The sequence below is a fragment of the Cydia pomonella genome, chromosome 12 (assembly GCF_033807575.1).
Source record: "Cydia pomonella isolate Wapato2018A chromosome 12, ilCydPomo1, whole genome shotgun sequence".
NCBI classification, from domain to species: Eukaryota; Metazoa; Arthropoda; class Insecta; order Lepidoptera; family Tortricidae; genus Cydia; species Cydia pomonella.
In genome coordinates this window covers 18,535,377-18,557,227 of record NC_084714.1, presented here as the reverse complement: position 1 = coordinate 18,557,227, position 21,851 = coordinate 18,535,377, and the positions used below count along the sequence as shown (strand labels likewise).

At 39.6% G+C, this 21,851-nt stretch overlaps 3 protein-coding genes across 4 annotated transcripts in view; 1 reads left to right on the top strand and 2 right to left on the bottom strand.

The window, feature by feature from the left end:
* Positions 1-352: 352 nt before the first annotated feature.
* Positions 353-1,512, bottom strand: LOC133523778 (small nuclear ribonucleoprotein F). The gene is made up of 3 exons (XM_061859510.1): positions 1,434-1,512; positions 1,160-1,354; positions 353-921 (listed from the first exon to the last, which is right to left on the bottom strand). Exons 2-3 carry the CDS (start codon positions 1,332-1,334, stop codon positions 830-832), a joined length of 267 nt encoding a protein of 88 aa, XP_061715494.1. The 5' UTR covers positions 1,335-1,354; positions 1,434-1,512; the 3' UTR covers positions 353-829.
* Positions 1,513-1,673: 161 nt separating this feature from the next.
* LOC133523775 (RAB6-interacting golgin) lies at positions 1,674-5,701 on the top strand. 2 transcript variants are annotated; one of them, XM_061859504.1, is made up of 5 exons: positions 1,674-1,935; positions 2,481-2,964; positions 3,610-3,627; positions 4,074-4,214; positions 5,013-5,701. In XM_061859504.1, exons 1-5 carry the CDS (start codon positions 1,860-1,862, stop codon positions 5,314-5,316), a joined length of 1,023 nt encoding a protein of 340 aa, XP_061715488.1. In that variant the 5' UTR covers positions 1,674-1,859; the 3' UTR covers positions 5,317-5,701. The 2 variants fall into 2 exon arrangements, with proteins under 2 accessions (XP_061715488.1, XP_061715490.1); XM_061859506.1 differs by lacking the exon at positions 3,610-3,627 and having other exon boundaries at positions 1,686-1,935.
* LOC133523776 (ciliary microtubule inner protein 2B-like) overlaps positions 5,697-21,851 on the bottom strand; it is a 41,159-nt gene continuing 25,004 nt past the window's right edge. The window contains exons 2-5 of the mRNA XM_061859507.1: positions 12,440-12,541; positions 11,697-11,846; positions 10,998-11,194; positions 5,697-9,375 (exon numbers count right to left, since the gene is read on the bottom strand). Of these exons, the coding sequence (XP_061715491.1) occupies positions 9,143-9,375; positions 10,998-11,194; positions 11,697-11,846; positions 12,440-12,541 (682 nt within the window). The 3' untranslated portion in view covers positions 5,697-9,142. The remainder of the gene's footprint in view (positions 9,376-10,997; positions 11,195-11,696; positions 11,847-12,439; positions 12,542-21,851) is intronic.

Genomic DNA, 21,851 nt, shown 5'->3' with positions numbered 1-21,851 from the left:
GTACAGAACAGGGTTATGTTATCAAAATGACAAGCATTTTTCTGAGCCTTGTTCATAACTAACTTAACTGCAAGCACATAATTAAGGTCTTAGTAAATGTGACACCAAGGAAAGAAAAAGCTCAGATCCTAGAAGGTCGATATAGTAGTGTGTCAAATGTCCTAGCAGCCAATAGTTAGGTGCAACCAACCTAATGGTTGCTAAAACATTTGCTACATTTAATTTTATGGGATGTTTATTCATAATTCTTTACCAGCTAATGCTGATCAGTCTATCAATTTTGGTTGGTGCAACTGGCCTTAAGTGAAATAATGGAAAATGTACAAATTTTTGTAGATAAAAACAACACAAGTTGGAATAGATTCTTATTATTTAAGAAAATCACAAAATTGAATAATTCAATTCAACAGTTGGTGCAATGTTCCACAAACACTCTGAGTAGAGTTCATGAAACTAACTAAAAGAATCCCTTGTTAAGTATAGTCAGTCTGTATTTCTAAGATCAAGTATGCCATAGTAAATTATGGCAAACTTGATCTTAGAAATTGGACAGGCTATAACCACAAGTCTCATACATGATTGTTTCCATGTAAATCATTAGTTTCTGATTCAAATGGAAAACATATATCCAGACTCAAGTTTAAATTCTATAAACTTATAATAACATCATTGGTTCCATTATTCTCAGCGGTTTGGTTAGGAATGTGTATGTTAAAGTTTGGTTACCAAAATAAAGTCATTGGCTCACTCAGTACAGATCCTTTTACCAGTTTCATGGTCTCCGTAAGTCCAGTACCCTAGTAAACTTATTAAAATTATAGACTAAAAGTTATTCTTTCATTTCTCCCTCTTCATCTTCTTCTTCTGCCCCTCGCACATACAGAACATTGTTACATCTGATTAGAACTTCTCCAAGATTTCCTGAAAATTAGGAGTATATGATAAAAGACTGCTTTTTTATTTCTATAAATCGAGGAAGGATAATAAAATTCCGTATTGCAAAGAACTATAGAAACCTTAACCTTTTCGCCGCCACAACTTCATATAAAGGCGTGGTTTCGGTCGGGTTTGTATACGTGCAATTTTTGACTTACAGTTTTGGGAAATAAATAACAAAACAGTTCAACATGCAAGCTATTTATTTGATGTCCAAACTAACCTGTGCATTTGCCGTCAACAATTTCCTCGGTGTTAGCTAATTGTAGATTCATGTAACCATCGGCGGACACCAAGAGCCCTTTGTATTCATGGCCCCATTTTAGCCTCACAAGCACGGACTTCCCTGTCAAACTGTTGAGGAAAGGTTTGGGATTGATGGGCATAGCCGCTGCCATTTTTAGGGTTGGTTATTTGTCTGGAAAATACACAATTCACAAATAAGTTTCGCATGAAAATTATGATATAAATAGCTTTAGAATATATCACAATAGTACCTTTTCCGTTTAACAGTTAAAATAAATACAAATTCAGTTATTCACCGAATAACCTAAAAACGCTGTTGAGTATAGACATAGACATACAATAGTATAGATGATGCCGCCACTAACTTTTTTTTTAAAGACGTTGTTTATGGGGATGCTAAACTTTTTGAACACTGTTTTTTGGTTATAAGCTATTCCAGTTATGACATTAATCGCTTAACCTACTCTTTCATTTTGACACATCTTTGACATTACTGTCTGTATCAGTTCGCACGGCACGTCATCTTTTATCTTTTTGCCAGCAAAACATTGCTCACACAGCGCGTGTTGTCTAGATTTGAAATTGGTTTTCTTATTTAAACTAACAATGAACTTTATTATCACTCGCTCAAAATAAGACAGAATTAAAATATAGTAGGTGGTCGTCATTACGATACAATGTCGTCTACGTTTACTGGATTCAGTGAAGAAGATTTAAAGCGGATCAAATCCGTGGAGACAGGCTCAAACATCGGTAAGCGAAGAATAAATAACCTGGCCTTGTCTACTAATTAATAAGTTATAATAACGGCCAAAATCAACTGAAAAATAAACAGACCTCACTTACCTACCTTCGTAAAAGCAGTTCACGTGTTGTACCTATATTAACTTTACATTCTGAGATAATAGCGTTACTGAAACTAATATGTTACTTATTAAGCCCTTTCCCGTACAACTGTAACTGTGAATTAATGTGTCATGCATGGATGACTTTATTGTTAATTTATTCTTATCTTAATGTTAGTTGCCCTCTTTAATATCATTCATAAAAATATTAGCATACCTAGTAGGCATAATTACGTCATCGTGGAGGAAGATGAGATAATTGGTAGTTTTTGTTGCACCTGCAACATTAGCATTCTCATGTTTTTTGTGATTATTGACATAATCCATATATGTAATCTAAACCACCCTTCTCTTCTCTCTCTTCAATAAGAAGTGAAAGTACTTTACTAGCATTATCCATTCTGATACCTAGAGATACAGTTGATAAAATGTGATTAATTTTTTTTTTAACAGAATCTAAAGTCACAACTAATGCCAAAAAGGCCCAAATTGGTGTGAAGCAGAAAAGGGCAAATAATCAATACAAACTGCCTCTACAAAAACAGAGCTCGGATGAAGCAATTGATGTAATGTTTGATAAATGCCGGCTCAGTTTAAAAAACAAACCAATCACAGAATATAACAATAATGATTCAAGCGATTTAGACAATATCAGCACAAGTACCATTGATTTGAACAATGAAGATGATGTGTCCGGTGGAGAAGCAAATGACATAGATGAAAAAGATCCTAAAACTGATGTGATGGAAAATCATTTAGATAGTAGGAAAACCAGTACAGGTGTCACACCAGATTTGGTGAGGAGTGTAGATAATTACACCGAAGATGAGTTGGCGGCTCACGGTGCGAAGTTGGAGGAATTGCAACTGAAACAAAAGATTATGGAGGAACAGAATAAGAAGCGGAAGGAAATGCTGGCAAAGGCTTTGGCTGACAGGTGAGATTACTTTGATAAATGTGGATAGTACTGCATAGTATCATTTATTCTACAGCAACCTCATTTCCCTGGCTATACCTATTCACAAATTCCTAGGAGATTCTGTTCAGCTGTTATGGTTGTAGATAGAACTTAGCATGGGTTACTCAGTCACCAAAAAGGAGATGCTAGTAAAGCATCTCCTGAGAATTTTCGAGTTAGTATGTCCAGGGGAATGAGAATTTTGTAGAATGACCCATTTACTTGTGAAATGGCTTTTTCTATCCATTCTTTTTCCTTTTATTTACATCAGAAATACAAAGTTTCAAGTTTATATACCAGAATTGGTTAGTTGAATTGTCATTTGAGTATCCAGAATACAAAATCAAGGTTTTTTAAGATGGTATAAAGTATTTTAAATTTACAATTCCACCACGGGAGGGCCTTGTCACATTTTCTTTAATTTCTTGACAGTCTGGGTATTTCAGTTTATATTTTAAATTTATTTTAAGGCTTCTCCAACCATTAAATCAATAAACTTTATTCTTTTTATTGTCTATTCATATAACATTTCTTTGCAACCTAACCTAAAATATTATAATATCCATAATATATTATAATATCCAAAAGAAATCCGAATACAAAAATACTTCAACATTTTAACAGCAAGCCAAATCGGACAGAGTGAGTGGGAGTTTCAAATTTAATCTTGACATGATTCATGATGTTATCACATTGAAGTAGTTGATTAGCTATCACTTTGTCACATTGCCTAGTTTTTATTGTATTTGAAATCTATCTTGTGTGTGAAGCATGTTTAGAAGTAGAACAAAACTATGTTTAATAACAAATTTCTCAATCTCATTAGAAAACCTATATGGTATGTTAGACGTTTTTTTCAACCAATTTATAAAAAAATATGAAATTGTGCACCTTCTCAATCCTAGAAAGTTCTTGCAATAGTTCAGCTATCCAAAGGATTTCTGGAAGATATTGTTCCTTAGTGATAACACCACTCACTATTTCACCTAATTTTACTATTTGTGACTTGACTTGTCCTTCTTTTTGTGAGGAGTGCAATTTATATAAGTACTAAAATCATAATTTAATTATATTATTTGCAATTTCAGGACAAAACAAACGGCAGAAGAAGTAGTAAGACTGGAAAAGATAAAGAAGGAACTGCAAGTGCTAGACGGGCAGTTCTCACAGGATGTGTCAGTGCTAAGAAAGAAGATAGATCAGGCGTGCCTGAGTTATGCAGAGGCAGAGTAAGTGTTAACTATACTTTTTACGATTTTAGCTACCGTCTGGGATACCTACATATTTCCATATTTAGTATAGATTAATGCTCTATCCTCTGCAACTCCACAGTTACAGTGGAGAATGTCGGAGGAGGCCTATCCCAAAAGGCACACCGAACTGCGGGACATTCTCTAGTTTCTAATAAAAAATATTAACAATGTTGTTCTCAAGGATCAGAAATAGATGGCTATATATATAATGCGCTGCCATGGAAATGGACATAGTAATTCTATCCCCTGAAGGTGGGTAGAGAGATTACAAGCTCCTATCTATAATCGTAATTGGATTCCTATAGATATTCTATTATGGAATTCAGTTTTTGCTGGACCACCACTGGTTTGATTAAAAAAATCCCAATCTTCCAATGCAGTTATTCTTACTTTTTTCCTGTTTTCAATTCAATCTTTTATAATGCTACATTTTATGAACATTAAGAGGATAGTGGTCGAACGCTTCTCCATACAAACAAAGTCCTCATTTTCCTCCTTGTATCAATATCCAATCCAATATCCAATGACAATTCATTATTGAACAGAATTTCATGTATATTAAACTCAAATGAAGAGGCAAAGCTATGGTTACATACATCAAATTGTTTAAAAGTAGTGCCAGTTAATATCCAGAGAGGAATATGGGGACTATGTTTGTATGGAGACACAGTTGTCCACTATCTTCATATTTTTAGACATCATGAACAGTTTATTTGGTTTTCAAAAATCTTTTTTCAGTAAAAACTAATCTCGATTTACGATTTTTTTTTTCAGGAAACACTACCTTAAAATAGAGAAAGAGTTTCTCCAGGCGAAAATTAATCTACAAAAGGAAAAAGAGAAGAAGGAGTTATTAACGGAGCACCTCTGTGCCCTCATCACCCACAACGAGACCAGGAAGGCTCAGAAACTCGAAACTTTAATGCTAGAGCTTGCCAGTGACCGGAAAGGGTCTGTGAGTGACCGGAAGGAGTCTGTGAGTGACCTGAATCTGTCACAACAGACACCAGAGGATGATGACAGTGAGATAATTGTAGATGGTGTGTGTGAGAAAACTGGGAAGATGGTAGAACTATGACACCGAATTTTAAAAGTTAAGTCCACATTTATGTAGTTGTAGAGTGCCTGAGATAAGAGATAGTTTTTATTTTTTTTTTAGGTACAAGTATTTATTGCATTTAAATTTAATTAGCATTACTCAACGTGGTGCCTTAATACAAATTAAAAACGAATTGGTCAGTGTAAACTAAAATATACACTATAAGTGATAATTTAAATTTATTATTAAGATAAGATAAGATTAAAATAATTACTAGTTGTCTAAACATGACAATTGTACTAACGTATCTAAAAGCAATAGATATGCATATTTAAATACAATTTCTATAATTTAATAGTATATTTTTATATGTCTTTGTTAAAAATAACAAATAAGGTATTAAAATAAAACATCAATACTCAAATATCTATTTAATTTTATTTTCAACATCAGTTCAAAACATTTAGACCTAAAAACTATATTTTACAGCTTATAAATATAAAAATGCATTAACAAATTCGAAGTATCTTTAGAAATACTCTTTGAATGCCGTATTTACTCTAATAATACTGTAATAGGTACCAGTCATCATAACATTACGTTATGACGATGTCTATTGTATTGATATTAACATCCTGCACTTATCTCATCCTGTTAATACACATATATAATAGCTATTACTTCACGAGTTTGAGCGATATTCAGTACCCCTAGTGTAAATTTAATCGACATCATAACGTGACGAACGCGTTTGCGTTAAGTCTCATTTTGTATAGGATTTTGAGTTTCCAAAACGTCCCGCGTGGCGCGCTATTTCTAAATCACATACAAAATGAGACTAAAGGCAAACGCGTACGTCACGTTTCGAAATCGAATTTATTTACACTAGGGGTACTGATTGTAATAGATAGTACATTACGATACAAGTGCGAAAAATAGGAAATTCGAAACAAGTGGCGATAAATTAAAACACGACCGAAGTGAGTGTTTTAAATCGACACGAGTTGCGAAATACCTATTCGCACGTGTATCGTACAACGTTTTACAGTACATATGGCCCTTTAAATGTTCGACACAGAAACGTAATATGCTAATTTTCGCACTAGTGCGGTAAAGTAGCACCATATGTACTGTAAAATCTGTTAAAGGTCCCACGAAACAGCTGCAAAAAACCGCTCCAATACAATGGAAGTTACGTTTTCATTTTGAAACGACATGCTTAAATTACATGAATAAAATGACGTAACATATAAGTATATCTATATCTGGTACTTGTTTTTGTTGTGAAAAATGATACTCAATGAAATAAGTTTTGTGAGTACCTAAAAACTTCTACTCGCTCTAGAGTATACTTCTATGAAATTATGACGTTTTAAATAACACTTGCAGTCTGTGCTATCAAAATCGCTGCCAACTTAGCTTGGTCTAACTCTAATTTATTTGTACTTATTACAGTAGCAGATCTGAATCTACTTAATATATATATTATGTTACTGAATGTCGTTTTAAAACGAGGTGTAACTTTAATTGTGGGTCGAAATTCTTTTCGTTACGTCTCGTTTTGGACAACTCTGTCACGCCTGTAGGCATTTTATCAAATATATATATAAAAAAAGAGTGTTATTGCATGTTTTTTATAGCCGTGGAATGACTTTTACCAAAGAAAAATTAAAAGCAAATTTTCATCTCATATATGTAGCTTGGACTCTCAGAAAAAAGAGAGCAAGCTCTTAGTGGCGGAGAGAAAAATCTGGCGGAAGATTCTGGGATCTATCGGAGATGAAGATGGACCTTGGAGGCGTAGGAAGATTAGGGAGTTAGAGGAGCTGGTTGCGATGCCCAATATAATTGGCGAGATCAAAGCCATACGATTCCGCTGGCTCGGTCACCTGGAGAGGATGGTGAGGATCGTGCTGTGAGGAGAGCGTATGTGGGGCACCCGGGTGGAAAACGTCCGTCTGCCGCCCCAGATACCGCTGGAGTGACGAAGCCTTAAAAGACCTTTACAGTACATATGGTGCTACTTTACCGCACTAGTGCACAAATTAGCATATTACGTTACTGTGTCAAACATTTAAAGGGCCATATGTACTGTAAAACGTTGTACGATACATGTGCGAATAGGTAATTCGCAACTCGTGTCGATTTAAAATACTCCCTTCGGTCGTGTTTTAATTTATCGCCACTCGTTTTGAATTTCCTATTTTTCGCACTTGTATCGTAATGTACTATTTCGCCCTCGGAATACCCAACTGGCGCGAAGTGTCAGAGGCTAAGATCCTGTTTGGGTCACTGAGCCAGTGAAGTAAGTATATGTACATAAAGCTACACTCCGTCACATTTTATTGGGGACAAAAAACAAGACAACGAAAAACATTTTGACCCTTGTATGGCTTTGTTCGTGTGAGTCTTAAGGTTTTGATATTGATACCTATGATACGCTCGCTGATTGGTGCGCGCAAAATGCACAGGGGGTCGTGCCAATCGGTATCTCGCTCGGACAGCTTTTGGAAATAATGTCAATCGATCTTGATTTTCCTGAGGATCAAATATCTATATGGGACTTATGGCATTTAAGCAACACAAAGGTCAGAAATAAGAGTTAGTCTGATGCTCGCACTTGACGATTGCAACGCCTCTAACAATAGTAGATTATACACCAAGGGGATAAAGTACTGTTTTACAAGACAAAAACAGCTTTATCTCCGAGGAGTATACTTTTCTTACCTCCTGCGAGCCAATAAAAAAACGAAGGCTACTAGAAATACAAATATGAAGATGAATGTTTGATACACAGCGTCAAGCGTCTTGTAGCACTCGCGGCTTTTTTTTCCAATTTATTTATTCATAAACAATATTCAGCTTATGCTGCCAGTACGATTTTCGAATAAATAAATTGGATTCCGCCGCGCCGCGTGTGTCGCCGTACGGGCTTCACGAAATTAGGCTTTAAAAACAACAATGAGAACTATGAGAAGTGAAATCACATTATAATGAAATTCAGTACAATATTACTACCCGGCTAAAGCTAAGGGCTACAATGATTTGCTTTCGGTAAGGTTTGCATGATATATAATTTGACATTGTCGAGCAGGATGGTGTGAAAAATTATATTGTAATGTGACGTCACATTACAATAGTCCTAAATATATATAACATGTGTATAATATTCAGCATGTTGTTATTATGTGTGTGTGCATTATATTCAACATGTGTCAAGTACCCAATTTACTAATAAGTATAAATCAAGGATGACCTTGTTTGTTTTCGACTCTTGAATTCGAGTGTCGTAAATATAGTGGACGGATTTGACAAAATTCGAAACTGTTGCAAATGATCTCGATTACAACATTTATAAATAGGTATATCCTCCTTCAACCCAAAGAGCAATTGGAAGGCCTAGCAAGTGAAATGTAGCAGTAAATTTCAAAATTTCATTTGGGTTAAAACCAGATTTGCATTTGTTTAGACCTAGGAGCACTTGATGCGTGGAATGTGGTCCTTGTAATTGCAATTTTTTAGATATTATCGGGCATAGGTATATCATAACATAACTCTCTTCCCCTGGAAGACTTAAAAACTTCGCGTAGTACAAATGCTCTCATTTGTCGGTTTTTATTATGTGGCTTTGCTTTTTCTGTGTAGTTATTAATTTTCTTATTATATTTCACGGCACGACAGGTAAACTCGCATAGAATCTACCTATTCTTCTCTTTTTTTCCTAGTACAAAATATCGATAGAGCGAATCGCGTCAAGTTCCAGACAATTTATCAAACAACACAATCTCTTAAAATTCTTAACAACCAACACAATTTAGAAGAATGTCTACCGGCACTTGCCAAAGAACATTCTCCTGCCCGTATGCTATCCCCAGTTCCAATACGAGAACTTCCTATCCTTGTCCTTCAGGATCGCCTTAATGTTGCCGTCGGCGTTGTGGAGCTCCTTCCTCTTGTCGCGCTCGAGTTGGATGAGCTCTAGGCCTCGCTTGGCGGCGCAGTGGTAGCGCTGGCTCAACGAGGCCTCGGAGCCCTTGATGCGGGGGATGTGGCCTGTGTACCCGGCGATAGGTGGGAATTCGGGAGATATTGTGTTTTCTGAAACAAAAATGAAGGAATATATATACGGTGCTCACGAGGAAACCGTAAGATTTTGACCACGTACTTCTGAGGCCAAAAGAAGGAAAAAATGTTATATAGTTTCAGTAAATTTCGCCAAAAAAAAATTCTTTTACGATTTTTTTTTTGTAAGGTCTAGTTCTTGCAAAGGTTACTTGTCACTTTTTGACATCTATCAATAAGGATAGGGAGCATGCATGAACTGTAGGAGGCAACACAGGAGCCGTCAGATTTTTGGCGCGAGGCGTAAATGTGATGTTTTTAGTTCCGATGTAGCCCACAAGATGGCAGAACCTACTATGCACAAGAAAACACGTGACGTGTACATGTGCATGTTTATGGTTCCGATTCAGGCCACAAGATGGCAGACCCTCCAACGCGCACGGTCCCTATATTTCGACTACGCCCCATATAGCATCATCGCGATCAAAAGGCGTTTTGCACTAAGTTACGATAAGAAGATGTTTTTTTTTTCATTGGTATTAACTCTGAAACTAGGCGAAATCCAGATCCAGAAAAGTTTATATGACATTTTAGTCTCTAAATGTGATCAGTAATACACTGTCAAAATCTTTCGGGTTCCTCGTGAGCACCGTGTATAGGCAAAGAGAATTTGAAATAGAGAAAACTTTATATTGCACATAAGAAAACACACTGTACAATAGGCGAACTTAATGCCGTAAGGCATTCTCCACCAGTCAACCTTTAGGCAAAGCAGATAAGTTGTAGGCGGTGCAAAAACATGAGGTATAGATTATTTTTTACTATGTGTTAAATTTGTTAAATAGCAAAAGTGGCTCCATCTAAAGGCCAAAAGTATGGCGGCATCGTTTCGAGCGATGGCGCCACAACCTTTAGCCGATGCCCGGTAAGATGCCGCCACTTTTTTTATATTTAACAAATTTAATACATATTAGTGAAAGAATAAGGATAAAAGTCAAATGGCATTCTAAAAGTTATAATCAAGTGTTTCTATACTTGCCAATTGCTTGCAATTTACTGCCATTTTTCTAGATGGCAGTAAATTTACTGTGGCTACAAAGTTTTCTTTGACAATCCACCTCTATTTCAAATTCTCTTTGATATAGATACAATTATACAGATTACTAGACGAAAACGTTAGCATATTGAACTATTTCGTAACTAAGGTCGTTTTTACGAGTACACTAAACGAACTGTTGAGTCCAGATTACAGTTTTATTTTGTCAAGCACTTGTGGAAACTTCTAGTGCCTAATCTCTCTAAGCAGGTTGAGGTTTTTCCATATCTCGTTCCTAGAATAAATAAATAAAATAAAATAAAAAAAATTTTATTGGCATTAAGGTAAGTACATTTTAGTGTTGAAGTCCCTGACTTCTGAGCTAGGTAAAAACCTGTGTTACAGAAGTCAGTGTCCTCTCCCAAACATAATAGTAACTATTAAGACTTTAACCATTTTCATTTTAGACTTAAAGTAGATAATTAAGGCTTGTTTTAATATTATAAAACAAATGCCATTCTAATAAGTAATAATGCACGGTTTCCACCGTGTGCGCGCTTCGTGAGCACGTGTGGGTTCAGTGCCGACCATGTTCGACATAATTCTGGGAAGATATTCTTACCTTTGTACTTATTGATCTCTCTGAACCGGTTCAGGTCTCTCCGGATCTCGTCCCTAGAATGTATGGTCTCCATTTTGGGCGCACTCCGTGAGCGTGCGTGGGTTCGGTTCAAGTCGGCTCGCCGGCGCAACGCCCGCTGGTTCTCTTCGAAGTCTGCTATACAGTCGTCCGCTGCTCGTCCGTATGATTTGCCGTATCTGCAAAAAACTTACAACTTTTAGAGAGCAGATTATGTAAATCATGACATTTAACACGCGACAAAAGCAAGATTAGCCCTCAGCATGTTCAGGCAAGTTTATTTCTAACCGGCAAAATTTATTGTTAAGGTTTAGTTAAGAGTTTCGAGACAGACTGCCGGCTGGATGGGGCTATCCTAGAGTCTTCATACCTGTTAATTATTAACTGTAGGAGATCAAATCGACCGAAGACTTGTTATGTGAGTGTTAAAACTCCGGGGCCTATGTCCAGCAGTGGGCTTGATGGTACTGATAGCGAGGAGGGGTAGATAAGTACCTAAAGTTCATTCCGGGAACGTATCCCGTGTAGCCATGTAGGTAGGTACTAGGTAGGTCATGTAGGTAGGTTGTTGCCGTTGTTGGCCGATGCTGTCGTATGCGTCGCGGCGCGGTGTGTCGAGGGCGGCATGCCGTCTAGCTTGTAGTTGTCTCGGCCGTATTCTATCGGATTGCTGTAAATTACCTAAAGTTCATTCCGGGAACGTAGCCCGTGTAGCCGGTCATGTAGGCAGGCGCCCGGCCGATGCCGTCGTACGCGTCGCGGCGCGGCGCGTCGCAGCGCGGCATGCGGTCTAGCTCGTAGTTGTCGCCGCGGCGGTATTCTAGCGGCTTGCTGTAAAATAGGCGTTAGGTTATTATCATACTTACCTTTAATTTTATACCTTGTCTTGCATACTTAGAAGGAGAGTAACTCTTGATCTAGGGATGATTAATTGTAACGCAAAACGCAACTATCTATAATGAACTCTACATGCGCAAGTCTGAAGTTTAAGGAGCTCAAACATATTTGCGGGCAACTGGTAGATGCTTCACATCAGACCTGCCTCAATTTTTAAATTGACAGCTGAAGAACAAATTATATGGATGCGGTGCAAGTGAAGTGTCCGCTTGGCAACTAATCCCGAGAATTAACGTAGGCACTACTTTTTAAGAAAGCGACTGCCATCTGACCTTTCAACTCGGAGGATTAACTAGGCCTTATTGGGATTAGTCCGGTTTCCTCACGATGTTTTCCTTCATCGAAAAGCGACTGGTGAATATCAAATGACATTTCGTACATAAGTTCCGAAAAACTCATTGGTATGAGCCGGGGTTTGATCCCGCGACCTCCGTATTGCAAGTCGCACCCTCTTACCGCTAGGCCACCAGCGCTTCATACCTACATAACCTACATGACAAAAAATGCTACTCTATTATGTTACTCACTTGAACAGGCCATTCGACTTGATCTCCTTGAGAATCTGCCTCGTGTTGTCTCCGTAACATTTGCCGTAACGGAACTTTAGCATAGGACAGTGCCCGGTGTATCTGAAACAACGGAGTTCAGATTATTAATCGTTGGTAGAGCTACGAGGAAGCTCTAGGCAACTAATTTACCGACTCCCTCGTAACTGCACATGTGCGTAGCTTTAGAATCTGGGCTCCTACCGGGAAAATCGAAGTTCGTCAATTGCGGGCATTTTTCTCTGTCACTCTAATTACGTCTTAGTAAGAGTAAAAGAGAAAGATCCCCGCAATTTGCGAATTTCGGTTTTCGCGGTAAGCCCCCTGGAGGTGGAAAAGTATACGGCGGCACGAGCCGCCCAAGAAAAAAAAACGCAAGACCAGCTAAACCCCCAGTGTGCAATATTTGCGACATAATATTTTGAAGTCGTAACTGTCCACGCATTTCAAACATTTTTTTTATGAAGAACCCAAGCTGGATTTAAAAAAAAAATCTGGGCATATGTGAATAAAACTTACTCTCAAAACGAAAAAAGCCGTGATTCATTCCATAAGTCAAGATTATGTGTCGTGCGCAATAGCGGCATGCTTGAATAATTGCGGTAGTCAAACACTTGTCTGTGAATATCTGTCAAACGTCAGCTATCAAAATGTAGCCACTGAACCGACCATTCGCGACCTCTAGGTGAATTCTAATTTAACGGGAAAATTTAAAACTGACATCTAATAAACGTTAATGTTATGGAAGGTAGAGGCAAGGAACAGAATCTCCATATAAGTGTCCGACAAAAAACTATAAATAGGTGGCGCTACAATACCTAGAAAACTTGAGAAATAAATCTAATCATAGACAACGCACTTCACTTCGTCAATAACGCCCAAGTTTTTAGCTACACTAGCGCTACTCTGGAGAGATTTGGAACTATTATATATAGCTGACAGCTAGACACTTTCGCAACAGTTAATTCTGCCTATGATGATTTCCTATGATTCTGTTCCTTGCCTCTACCTTCCATAGTTAATGTACAGCGTATTGTATAGGGAGCGTGCATGAACTGTAGGAGGCAGCACAGGAGCTGTCAGATTTTTGGCGCGAAGCGTAAATGTGATGTTTATTGTTCCGATGTAGCCCACAAGATGGCAGAACCTACTATGCACAAGAAAACACTTGACGTGTACATGTGCCTGTTTATGGTTCCGATTCAGACCACAAGATGGCAGACCCTCCAACGCGCACGGTCCCTATACTGGGCGTCTAGCTCTAAATTTAATTTCTAAAGTCCGGGCAGTTGTGCTCAGGACCGGATTTAGGGGAGGGCAACCGGGGCTACTGCCCCGGGCCTCCACAAAAGAGGGCCCCCCCACAATAGAGAATTCGGTAAATTTACCATTTTATTTGGAAAAAATTTGGGGCCAGGGGGCCTCCACTCCTTTATTGCCCGAGGCCTCCAGACCTCTAAATCCGGCATTGGTTGTGCTGAGTGTCACTTTGTAAAATGTATTGCGCATTGGGCGGCACGAGGATAGCTAAGTCTAAAAGCTAACTTTTATCTAATGATGCCCAGATTTATACACAACAGTCACGAAAAAAACACAAGTCAGACATGAAAGATTAACTGTTGTCAGATAACCTTGAAGGGAAGGAAGTTCGACGTTATCAAATCAAAAGGTAACCTCGTCATAAAAGGGATAACTATGGAGTTACGCACGCAACGCAGAAAACGCGATTTTTGTAAATTGGGGGGTTTGATTGGGGTGATTAGCTGTAAGGAAACCTAAGGGCCTACCGCGAAAATCGAAATGTCGTTATCTGCCTCTTATATCGCTCTTGCATATTATTATTATTGTAACATGTCTTTCCCATCACGGAACAATGGTGTTCCGGACCTTTGGGAGGCGTGCAAGGAGCCGAAGCCAACACGTAGCCAGCCTGGGGCACTGCAGGCCTTGGTCACTTTTTCTTAGTATATGACATTTATTTCAGTTTATTTGAGAGTTGATGGAATCTAAAATGAACTGGGCTATTGGGTGAAAGCGATTGACTAAATACTGGGCTATGGGAAAAAAAACCGGACGCCTGCCTAATAAAACGGTATTCAATTTTATTTCCGGCAGACGGTGACTCGCCCGCACAAGATGGGCCCCCAAAAAAGCGACATCTAGTATGGCTCAAAGGCAACACCAGTGTTCAGGTTCAGGGGTGTTGGGAGGTTTATTAACGAAATTTCGATTTTCGCGGTAGGCCCTCTGGCATCCCTGTCTACAACGCAGGCTACAAGCAGGTTTCTTTGTATCTAAACTACATCCGCATTTATTTTGGTGTATGTATGTGTTCTACGCAGTTGTGACTGCAGATGGGGAAAGGTAGGGTAGTATTATTTTCATTTACGACCGCGACCGGGGGCTGAAGGGAATGTGGTTAAATTACTCAGTAGGCACATGCAACCTTTACACGTGAAAACTTGAAAGCGTACATACATAGGCTATGGTAATAGCTAGGTAGGCTAGCACCGTCTAGGTTTAAAAACGCAATAGACGTTACGTTTACGTAATCGCGTAGAGAATTCTTATCACTGCACCTTGCTGTAATCGGGGCTGCCGCGAAACTCGTGCCAGGCACATTTCTCTATCAAACCTAACTTAGGTATACCTGACGCATGCTATAGATTACCTAGTAAACACCAGCGACGCGTAAATTGCAAGGACCTCCGTTCATGTTCCATTATCCATGATCTCAACTTGCGGTCACACAATGAACGTACGTAGATGCAATAGGGCACTATCTAACAGTAACAGCTGTTCTTATAGGGGCCATCCGATATCCGATTTGCACTTCCGCCAATGGGGCGATACTCCTCCTTTCGGCTTATCTCGGCTCCGTTCGGCTCAGCATTGCTGCGAACAATTATTAGGGTTGGCACAACTTGACGTTTGACAGCCCTAAATGGTCGAAAGGGATAGTGCCATACATTACAAAGGGACAGCATAATTCGTTCCTGAATCGCTGTCAAACTTCGGATTTGTAGCAAGTGTCATTTCTGTACGGTAGTACAGAAATCAGACAAGCATTTGTGAAAACGGTACCCGAAAAGAGTTCTAAGCGCTATCCAAAATAAATGAGGTTGCTGATGTAACGCCATCTACAATAATAACGTACCGGTTAGTTTAGGTTAGTCTCTGTTATTTACTGGTCTCTTGAAGCATAGGTAATAAGTAATTACTGAAGCTTACCCCTTCACCTATATTTTATCGACTAACAAGATTCGTGGTAAGGCATCGTTTCTGGGTACTTACTCGATAATAGCTCCTTCATTCGCACGAACGAAGTTTGAAACTTGGTACAAGGGTATAACGAAGACTGCTAAAGTTTGTTGTTTAGTTTAAGTATTGTTTATGTTATGAAAGGGGAAAGTTTCACAATTATTGATTATTGTTAATTTTCGAAACAATAGCGAGCCAGCGTTTATGGAGAAATTATTGTTAGTATATAAGTATTTGTTTAGTTGATGGAGTTTTATGGGCTTCGTCAACCAGAATAATCTCCAGTCCATTACAGAAAATTTTGGCGGTACAAAGGGCAACCTAATAAAATATGTTGATGTTGTTGAGTTTGACAACTTTATCGCAACTTCTAGCAATGCTTTCAAATGATCTCAAGATAACGTAAGATAATTGTTAAGGCATACCTAAACCGCATAGAAACTGGCGGCGGCCTGTGACCTTCAGCCTGGCCGCGCCTAGCGACCCGTGCGCTCATCCCCGGCTGCGATGCACCTACGTCACATACATGTTATCGCGTCATGTCACCAGCAGCCAATGAGAGGCATCCATCGCGTATATGTCGTGATCGGCAGCCAATGGTGTAGAGGCTCGTCATCCCTGCGCGCACCAATGAAGACAGAGAATGACACTCACATTTCGATCTCTCACCGAACTACCACGTAGCTTATACGTACTTATTTTTTGCTCCTTTTATATAACGTTAATTGATTCAAAAACCATGTAGAAAAATTCCGAATTATATAATTAATTCGAAGAACCCGCTGCCTTCGTCATTTCTACAACCTGCCATCCACATCAGCGCAAATCCTGGCCATCAGCCCCAACGTATGTCTATACGCGCAGACATAAATTTTGATCCATCGAGACCGGATATCAACCAGCCTTGGATACACGGATTGGATGTGAGAACGCATCGGCAGAGTGCTGTAACGACCTGAGTCATCGGCAGCGGTGAAGATCTTCGGTGAGACGAGCCAGCTTACCTTTCCTACCTTTCCCTTTTACGCTTGCGTCATACCGTGCTTTTCTCAATTCCAGTGCTTGTGCTTTCGTTGTGACCCTATCGCACGTCGTCGAGTCGACCTTCGCAAAAGTCTGCAAGCAGCGCATCAGCTTTACCGCTAGCTGCCTTGCTGTGCTCGACCGTGGTGGTGATTGCAACTGTGAGTACTTGGCGCCTGCCTTTATTCGATTCGCAAAATGACTGGCAAAGATGATCTTGTGTTTCACGCCGCGTTAGGTCCTAATCAAGAAACGGACTTGGAAAAGATAAAACATTTAAGCCGTAGGCGAGGTTCCGTAAAATGTAGGCTAACTAATTTCAAAAAGTTTGTCAAAACGTTTGAGGGTTTAATTTTGTCCGATACCCAGCGCACAGAGCTTAATTTACGCATGCAGGGAGCTCGGGGTATTTTCGATGATTTTACTGAAATTAATAATCAGCTAGAAATTTTAATACCCGATAGCGAAATGGACTCACTTTTTCAAGCCAGAGAGGCATTCGAAAGCGAATATTACGCGATTTTGGCTGAAACTCAATGTATGGTGAAATGCTCGGAGAAAGCTAACGAACCTAAATTGCAAGCTTCGAATAATTTAGCCCAAACAGTTCGGCTCCCCGTCATTTCTTTGCCAACTTTCGACGGATCTTATGAACACTGGTTACAATTCCGTGACACATTTGCGTCCTTAGTGCATAACTCGCAAGAAATAACCAGCATTCAAAAGTTCCATTATTTAAAGTCATCGCTAAAGGGTAATGCGCTTCTTGTTATCGATTCACTTGAGTTTTCGGCAGATAATTACACGATTGCTTGGGAATTGCTATTGAACCGGTATGACAATAGTAGATTGCTAGTGCACAATCACGTAAAGGCCTTATTTTCTATACAATCGCTTAACAAAGAATCGCCGGCACTGTTAAGAAAGTTATTAGATACAGTTTTAAAGAATTTACGCGCTTTAAAACTGCTCGGCGAGCCCACAGAAAGTTGGGACACACTAATTATTTATTTAGTTGTCTCTAAATTAGATTCCACCACCGAACGTGAGTGGGAGCAATATAAATGCACTTTATTACCAGTGTCGAACGAAAACAAAGCCGCGCTTAAGGTAGATGATTTGCTTAAATTCATTCGCGACCGCGCCGATATGTTAGAAACCTTATTGGTTACGCACAGCCGGTCTAACACTAATAGCACTTATCCGCAGCATGATGCTAAAAAATCATACACTCATAACGCGCAGACGGCTCCAAAGGTTCACTGCAATATCGTTACCGAAAAGTCCGTCGACAAATCTCACTCCAAACAAACACCAAACAAAAAAATATGTTTTATGTGCAACGGTAAACATCCTTTGTACTCGTGTCAAGCATTCATTGATTTAACTTTGCAAGATAAATTAAAGTTAGTTCGCGATAAAAGTTTGTGTGAGAATTGTTTACGAACAGGACATGCATCCAGTGAATGTCGATATGGCCCGTGTAGAAAGTGTAACAAAAAACACAATTCCATAATTCACGAGGACGAGAAGGAAGGTGCCAGTGACAAGCGCTCCGTAGCATTGCTGGCAACAGACAACGCATCAAGGTCGCCCTCCTCCTCCTCCTCGATCACTGATAATAATATCGCACACGCACAACACGTATTGCAGGTATCGAACGCACACATAGACGAAGACGTATACGCGCGATTGTCTTCGAGGCGACCTGTAATGTTAGCAACTGCCCTAGTCGAAATTCCAGATAATTACGGTAATTATCATAAAACGCGAGTGATTCTCGACAATGGGAGCGAAGGTTGTCTAATTACCGAAGCGTTGTGTGACAAATTAAATCCGCAATCGTTACAGTCCACTGAAGAATTAAACGGTATCATGAATTTAGCTACACATAGTTCGCGAGTATGTGAAATCGAAATAAATTCACTTGTTACCAATTTCAAGGCGCGATTACAATGTAGGGTTTTACCGCAATTAACCTCATCATTGCCTACGTTTCCGAGCAAACGTAATCAATTCCGCATTCCAGATAACGTACGTCTGGCAGATCCTAACTTTTATGAAAGTCAACCCGTTGAGTTACTTATAGGAGCTGACCTATTTTGGGAGCTCCTCGAAGGTCAAGTTGAGATAACGCGCTTAACAAACGGGGCATTTTTAGTAAACACTAAGTTAGGATGGATTGTTTCCGGACCTGTTTCCTCTAATACGCGCAACACGAAGCCTATCAATTGTAATTTTACGCAATCTCTTGACATGCCATCATTAGATAATCAATTACGTAGGTTTTGGGAAATAGAGGAGGTGCAGGCAAACAACAAATCGCACGATTCGCGCAGCGAAGAGGAAATTGCATGCGAAGACCATTTTGTCAAAACGACCACCCGTCTCGAGGATGGTAGGTTTTGCGTGCAACTTCCTCTCAAAGAACCTCCCGAATCTCTCGGTGACTCATTCGCGCAAGCAAAAAGACGCTTTATGTCGTTAGAAAAACGTCTCAGTCGCGATCCTATATATAAAGGCATGTACAGCGACTTTATAAAAGAGTATCTCGCGTTAGGTCATATGAAACGAGTATATACCTACGGAACCCCTAACTACTTTCTGGCCCACCATGGAATTTATCGTGAACATGCACAAAAAACACGTCTTAGAATCGTTTACGACGCTAGCGCCCCCACGACCAGTGGCAAGTCGCTGAACGACATACAACGCGTAGGTGCACCTATTCAAGGCGATTTGATTGCCATATTGCTGAGATTCCGCGAAAATAGGTTTGTTGCATGCGCCGACATAGAAAAACATTATAGACAAGTTTTAATTGACGAATCTCAACGCGACTTACAACTTATTTTATGGCGCGATAATCCATGCGACGACCTTGACATATATCAGCTGAGTACCGTTACATACGGCACGGCGGCCGCTGCCTTCCTCAGTTGCAGGTGTCTCAAACAGTTGGCGCTAGAATGTAATGACCCCGAAGTAGCTAGAACGATTAGAGACGATTTTTACGTAGACGATTTGATCTCTGGATCGTCTACAATTCCCGAATTGCTACGAATTTGTGACGAAACCGCGAAAGTTTTAAGTTCTGGTTGCTTCCCATTACGAAAATGGGTTTTTAACTTCGATTGTACCGATCAACGTTATAATGATGATACATCAAAGGAATTATCATTAGGCGAACACGCGCATAGTAAGACTTTAGGTCTCGGTTGGTACAACAAAAGTGACGAATTGTTCTATCATACGCGACACGAGTCAAATCCTAAACCTGTCACAAAACGCATAATATTATCCACGGCATCACAGGTTTTTGATCCGCTCGGATTATTAAGTCCGATGATAATTATCGCTAAATGTTTATTACAACGGTTGTTTTTATTAAAGGTGGATTGGGACGCAGCGGTTCCCGATGACGTCACGCAAGCCTGGCACCGCTTTGTAAACAATCTAGCTATTTTACCTAGCATTCGCATACCACGCCATGTTATGTGCAATGACCATATATGTATAGAATTGCATATATTTTCAGACGCAAGCCAATTAGCTTATGGCACTTGCGCCTATGTACGAACGATTGATGATAAATCAGCTGTTACCGTCCGGTTGCTATGCTCAAAAAGTAAAGTGGCCCCAATTTCGCCTCCGTTGAGTACGCCTCGATTGGAAATGTCCGCGTGTTTATTGGGCGCTAAATTATATAATAAAATAAAAGAATCGTTCCGCGCAAAATTCAACCGAGTAATATTTTATACCGATTCAACAATTGCTTTAAGTTGGCTCCGAATGCAGCCTAATTTACTAAAACCTTTCGTTCAAAATAGGGTTGCAGAAATCCACGAAATAACGAAAGAACATTCGTGGCATCACGTTAGCGGCAAGTGCAACCCGGCCGATTTGGTTTCTAGGGGAGTACAGTTGGACGCACTTCGCACCTCCAGTCTCTGGTGGACCGGTCCCGACTTCCTTCATGACATTAATTATAATGCTCAGAGTGTCGATCCGTCATTGTTGCCAGACGAGTCCCAGATACCCGAACGTAAAACTAATCCTATGACTAGTCTGGTATGCAACGACAATAACAACAATAACCTATTTACATTCGACAGGTTTTCTCAGTTCAACCGTATGCAACGCGCGGCCGCATATGTACTTCGCTTCATTCATAACGCGCGCAATAAATATGCACGTCGAACCGGTGCGCTCACTGTAGATGAACTGAGGGAATCTGAAATATTACTCTCGCGCTTATCGCAATTGGAGTCATTATCGGATGTTCACAATGTATTGACAAAGAACAAATGTATCGCAAAGGGTTTCTTAGCCAAATTAAATTTGTTCATTGACAATAACAAGGTAATTAGAGTCGGAGGACGGCTTACAAATTCTTCTAGGTTTGATTACGATAAGAAACACCCGATATTACTTTCTAGTAAGCACCATTTTACTGTTTTATTGTTCCGATATGAACACAAAAGATTATTGCACGCAGGACCGCAGCATATATTGTTCTCGCTTCGCGAGGCCTGGTGGCCTGTAAGCGGTAGGAATTTAGCTAGGAAAGTGGTACACAGCTGTGTTGTTTGCGTTCGTTTTAAGGGTAAAACGCTAACTCCTATTATGGGTAATTTACCTTCAGAGCGATTAGAACCCGGGTTCGCGTTTGTCAATTGCGCTGTGGACTACGGGGGTCCATTCTACATTTTAAACCGCAAAGGTCGGGGAGCCACAACTGTTAAGGCGTATTTATGTATATTTATATGCTTTGCTACACGCGCAGTTCATTTAGAGTTGGTTACCGATCTCTCTTCAGATGCTTACCTACTGGCGTTGAAAAGGTTCATTTCGCGTCGTGGTAAACCTTCAAAAATATATTCAGATAACGGACGGAACTTTGTAGGTCTTATGAATGATTTTGCAAAGTTTTTAAAATCATGTTCAGGCGAAATAAAAGAATACGCGAATTCTCATAAAATTGAATTTATTATGACACCACCTTATGCTAGTCATTTTGCCGGTCTGGTTGAGGCTGGTGTTAAGAGTTGCAAGCATCACTTGCGACGCGTGATAGGTGATGTTAAGCTAACTTACGAAGAGTTTAGCA

Bases quoted from the DNA above. Each gene is read 5' to 3' on its own strand.
- LOC133523778 (XM_061859510.1), bottom strand. From the start codon at position 1,334: ATGGCAGCGGCTATGCCCATCAATCCCAAACCTTTCCTCAACAGTTTG. The intron at 922-1,159 runs GTTAGTTTGGAC...CCTAATTTTCAG, and splicing joins TGTTGACGGCAAATGCACAG to GAAATCTTGGAGAAGTTCTA.
- LOC133523775 (XM_061859504.1), top strand. From the start codon at position 1,860: ATGTCGTCTACGTTTACTGGATTCAGTGAAGAAGATTTAAAGCGGATC. The intron at 1,936-2,480 runs GTAAGCGAAGAA...TTTTTTTAACAG, and splicing joins GGAGACAGGCTCAAACATCG to AATCTAAAGTCACAACTAAT. The intron at 4,215-5,012 runs GTAAGTGTTAAC...TTTTTTTTTCAG, and splicing joins CTGAGTTATGCAGAGGCAGA to GAAACACTACCTTAAAATAG.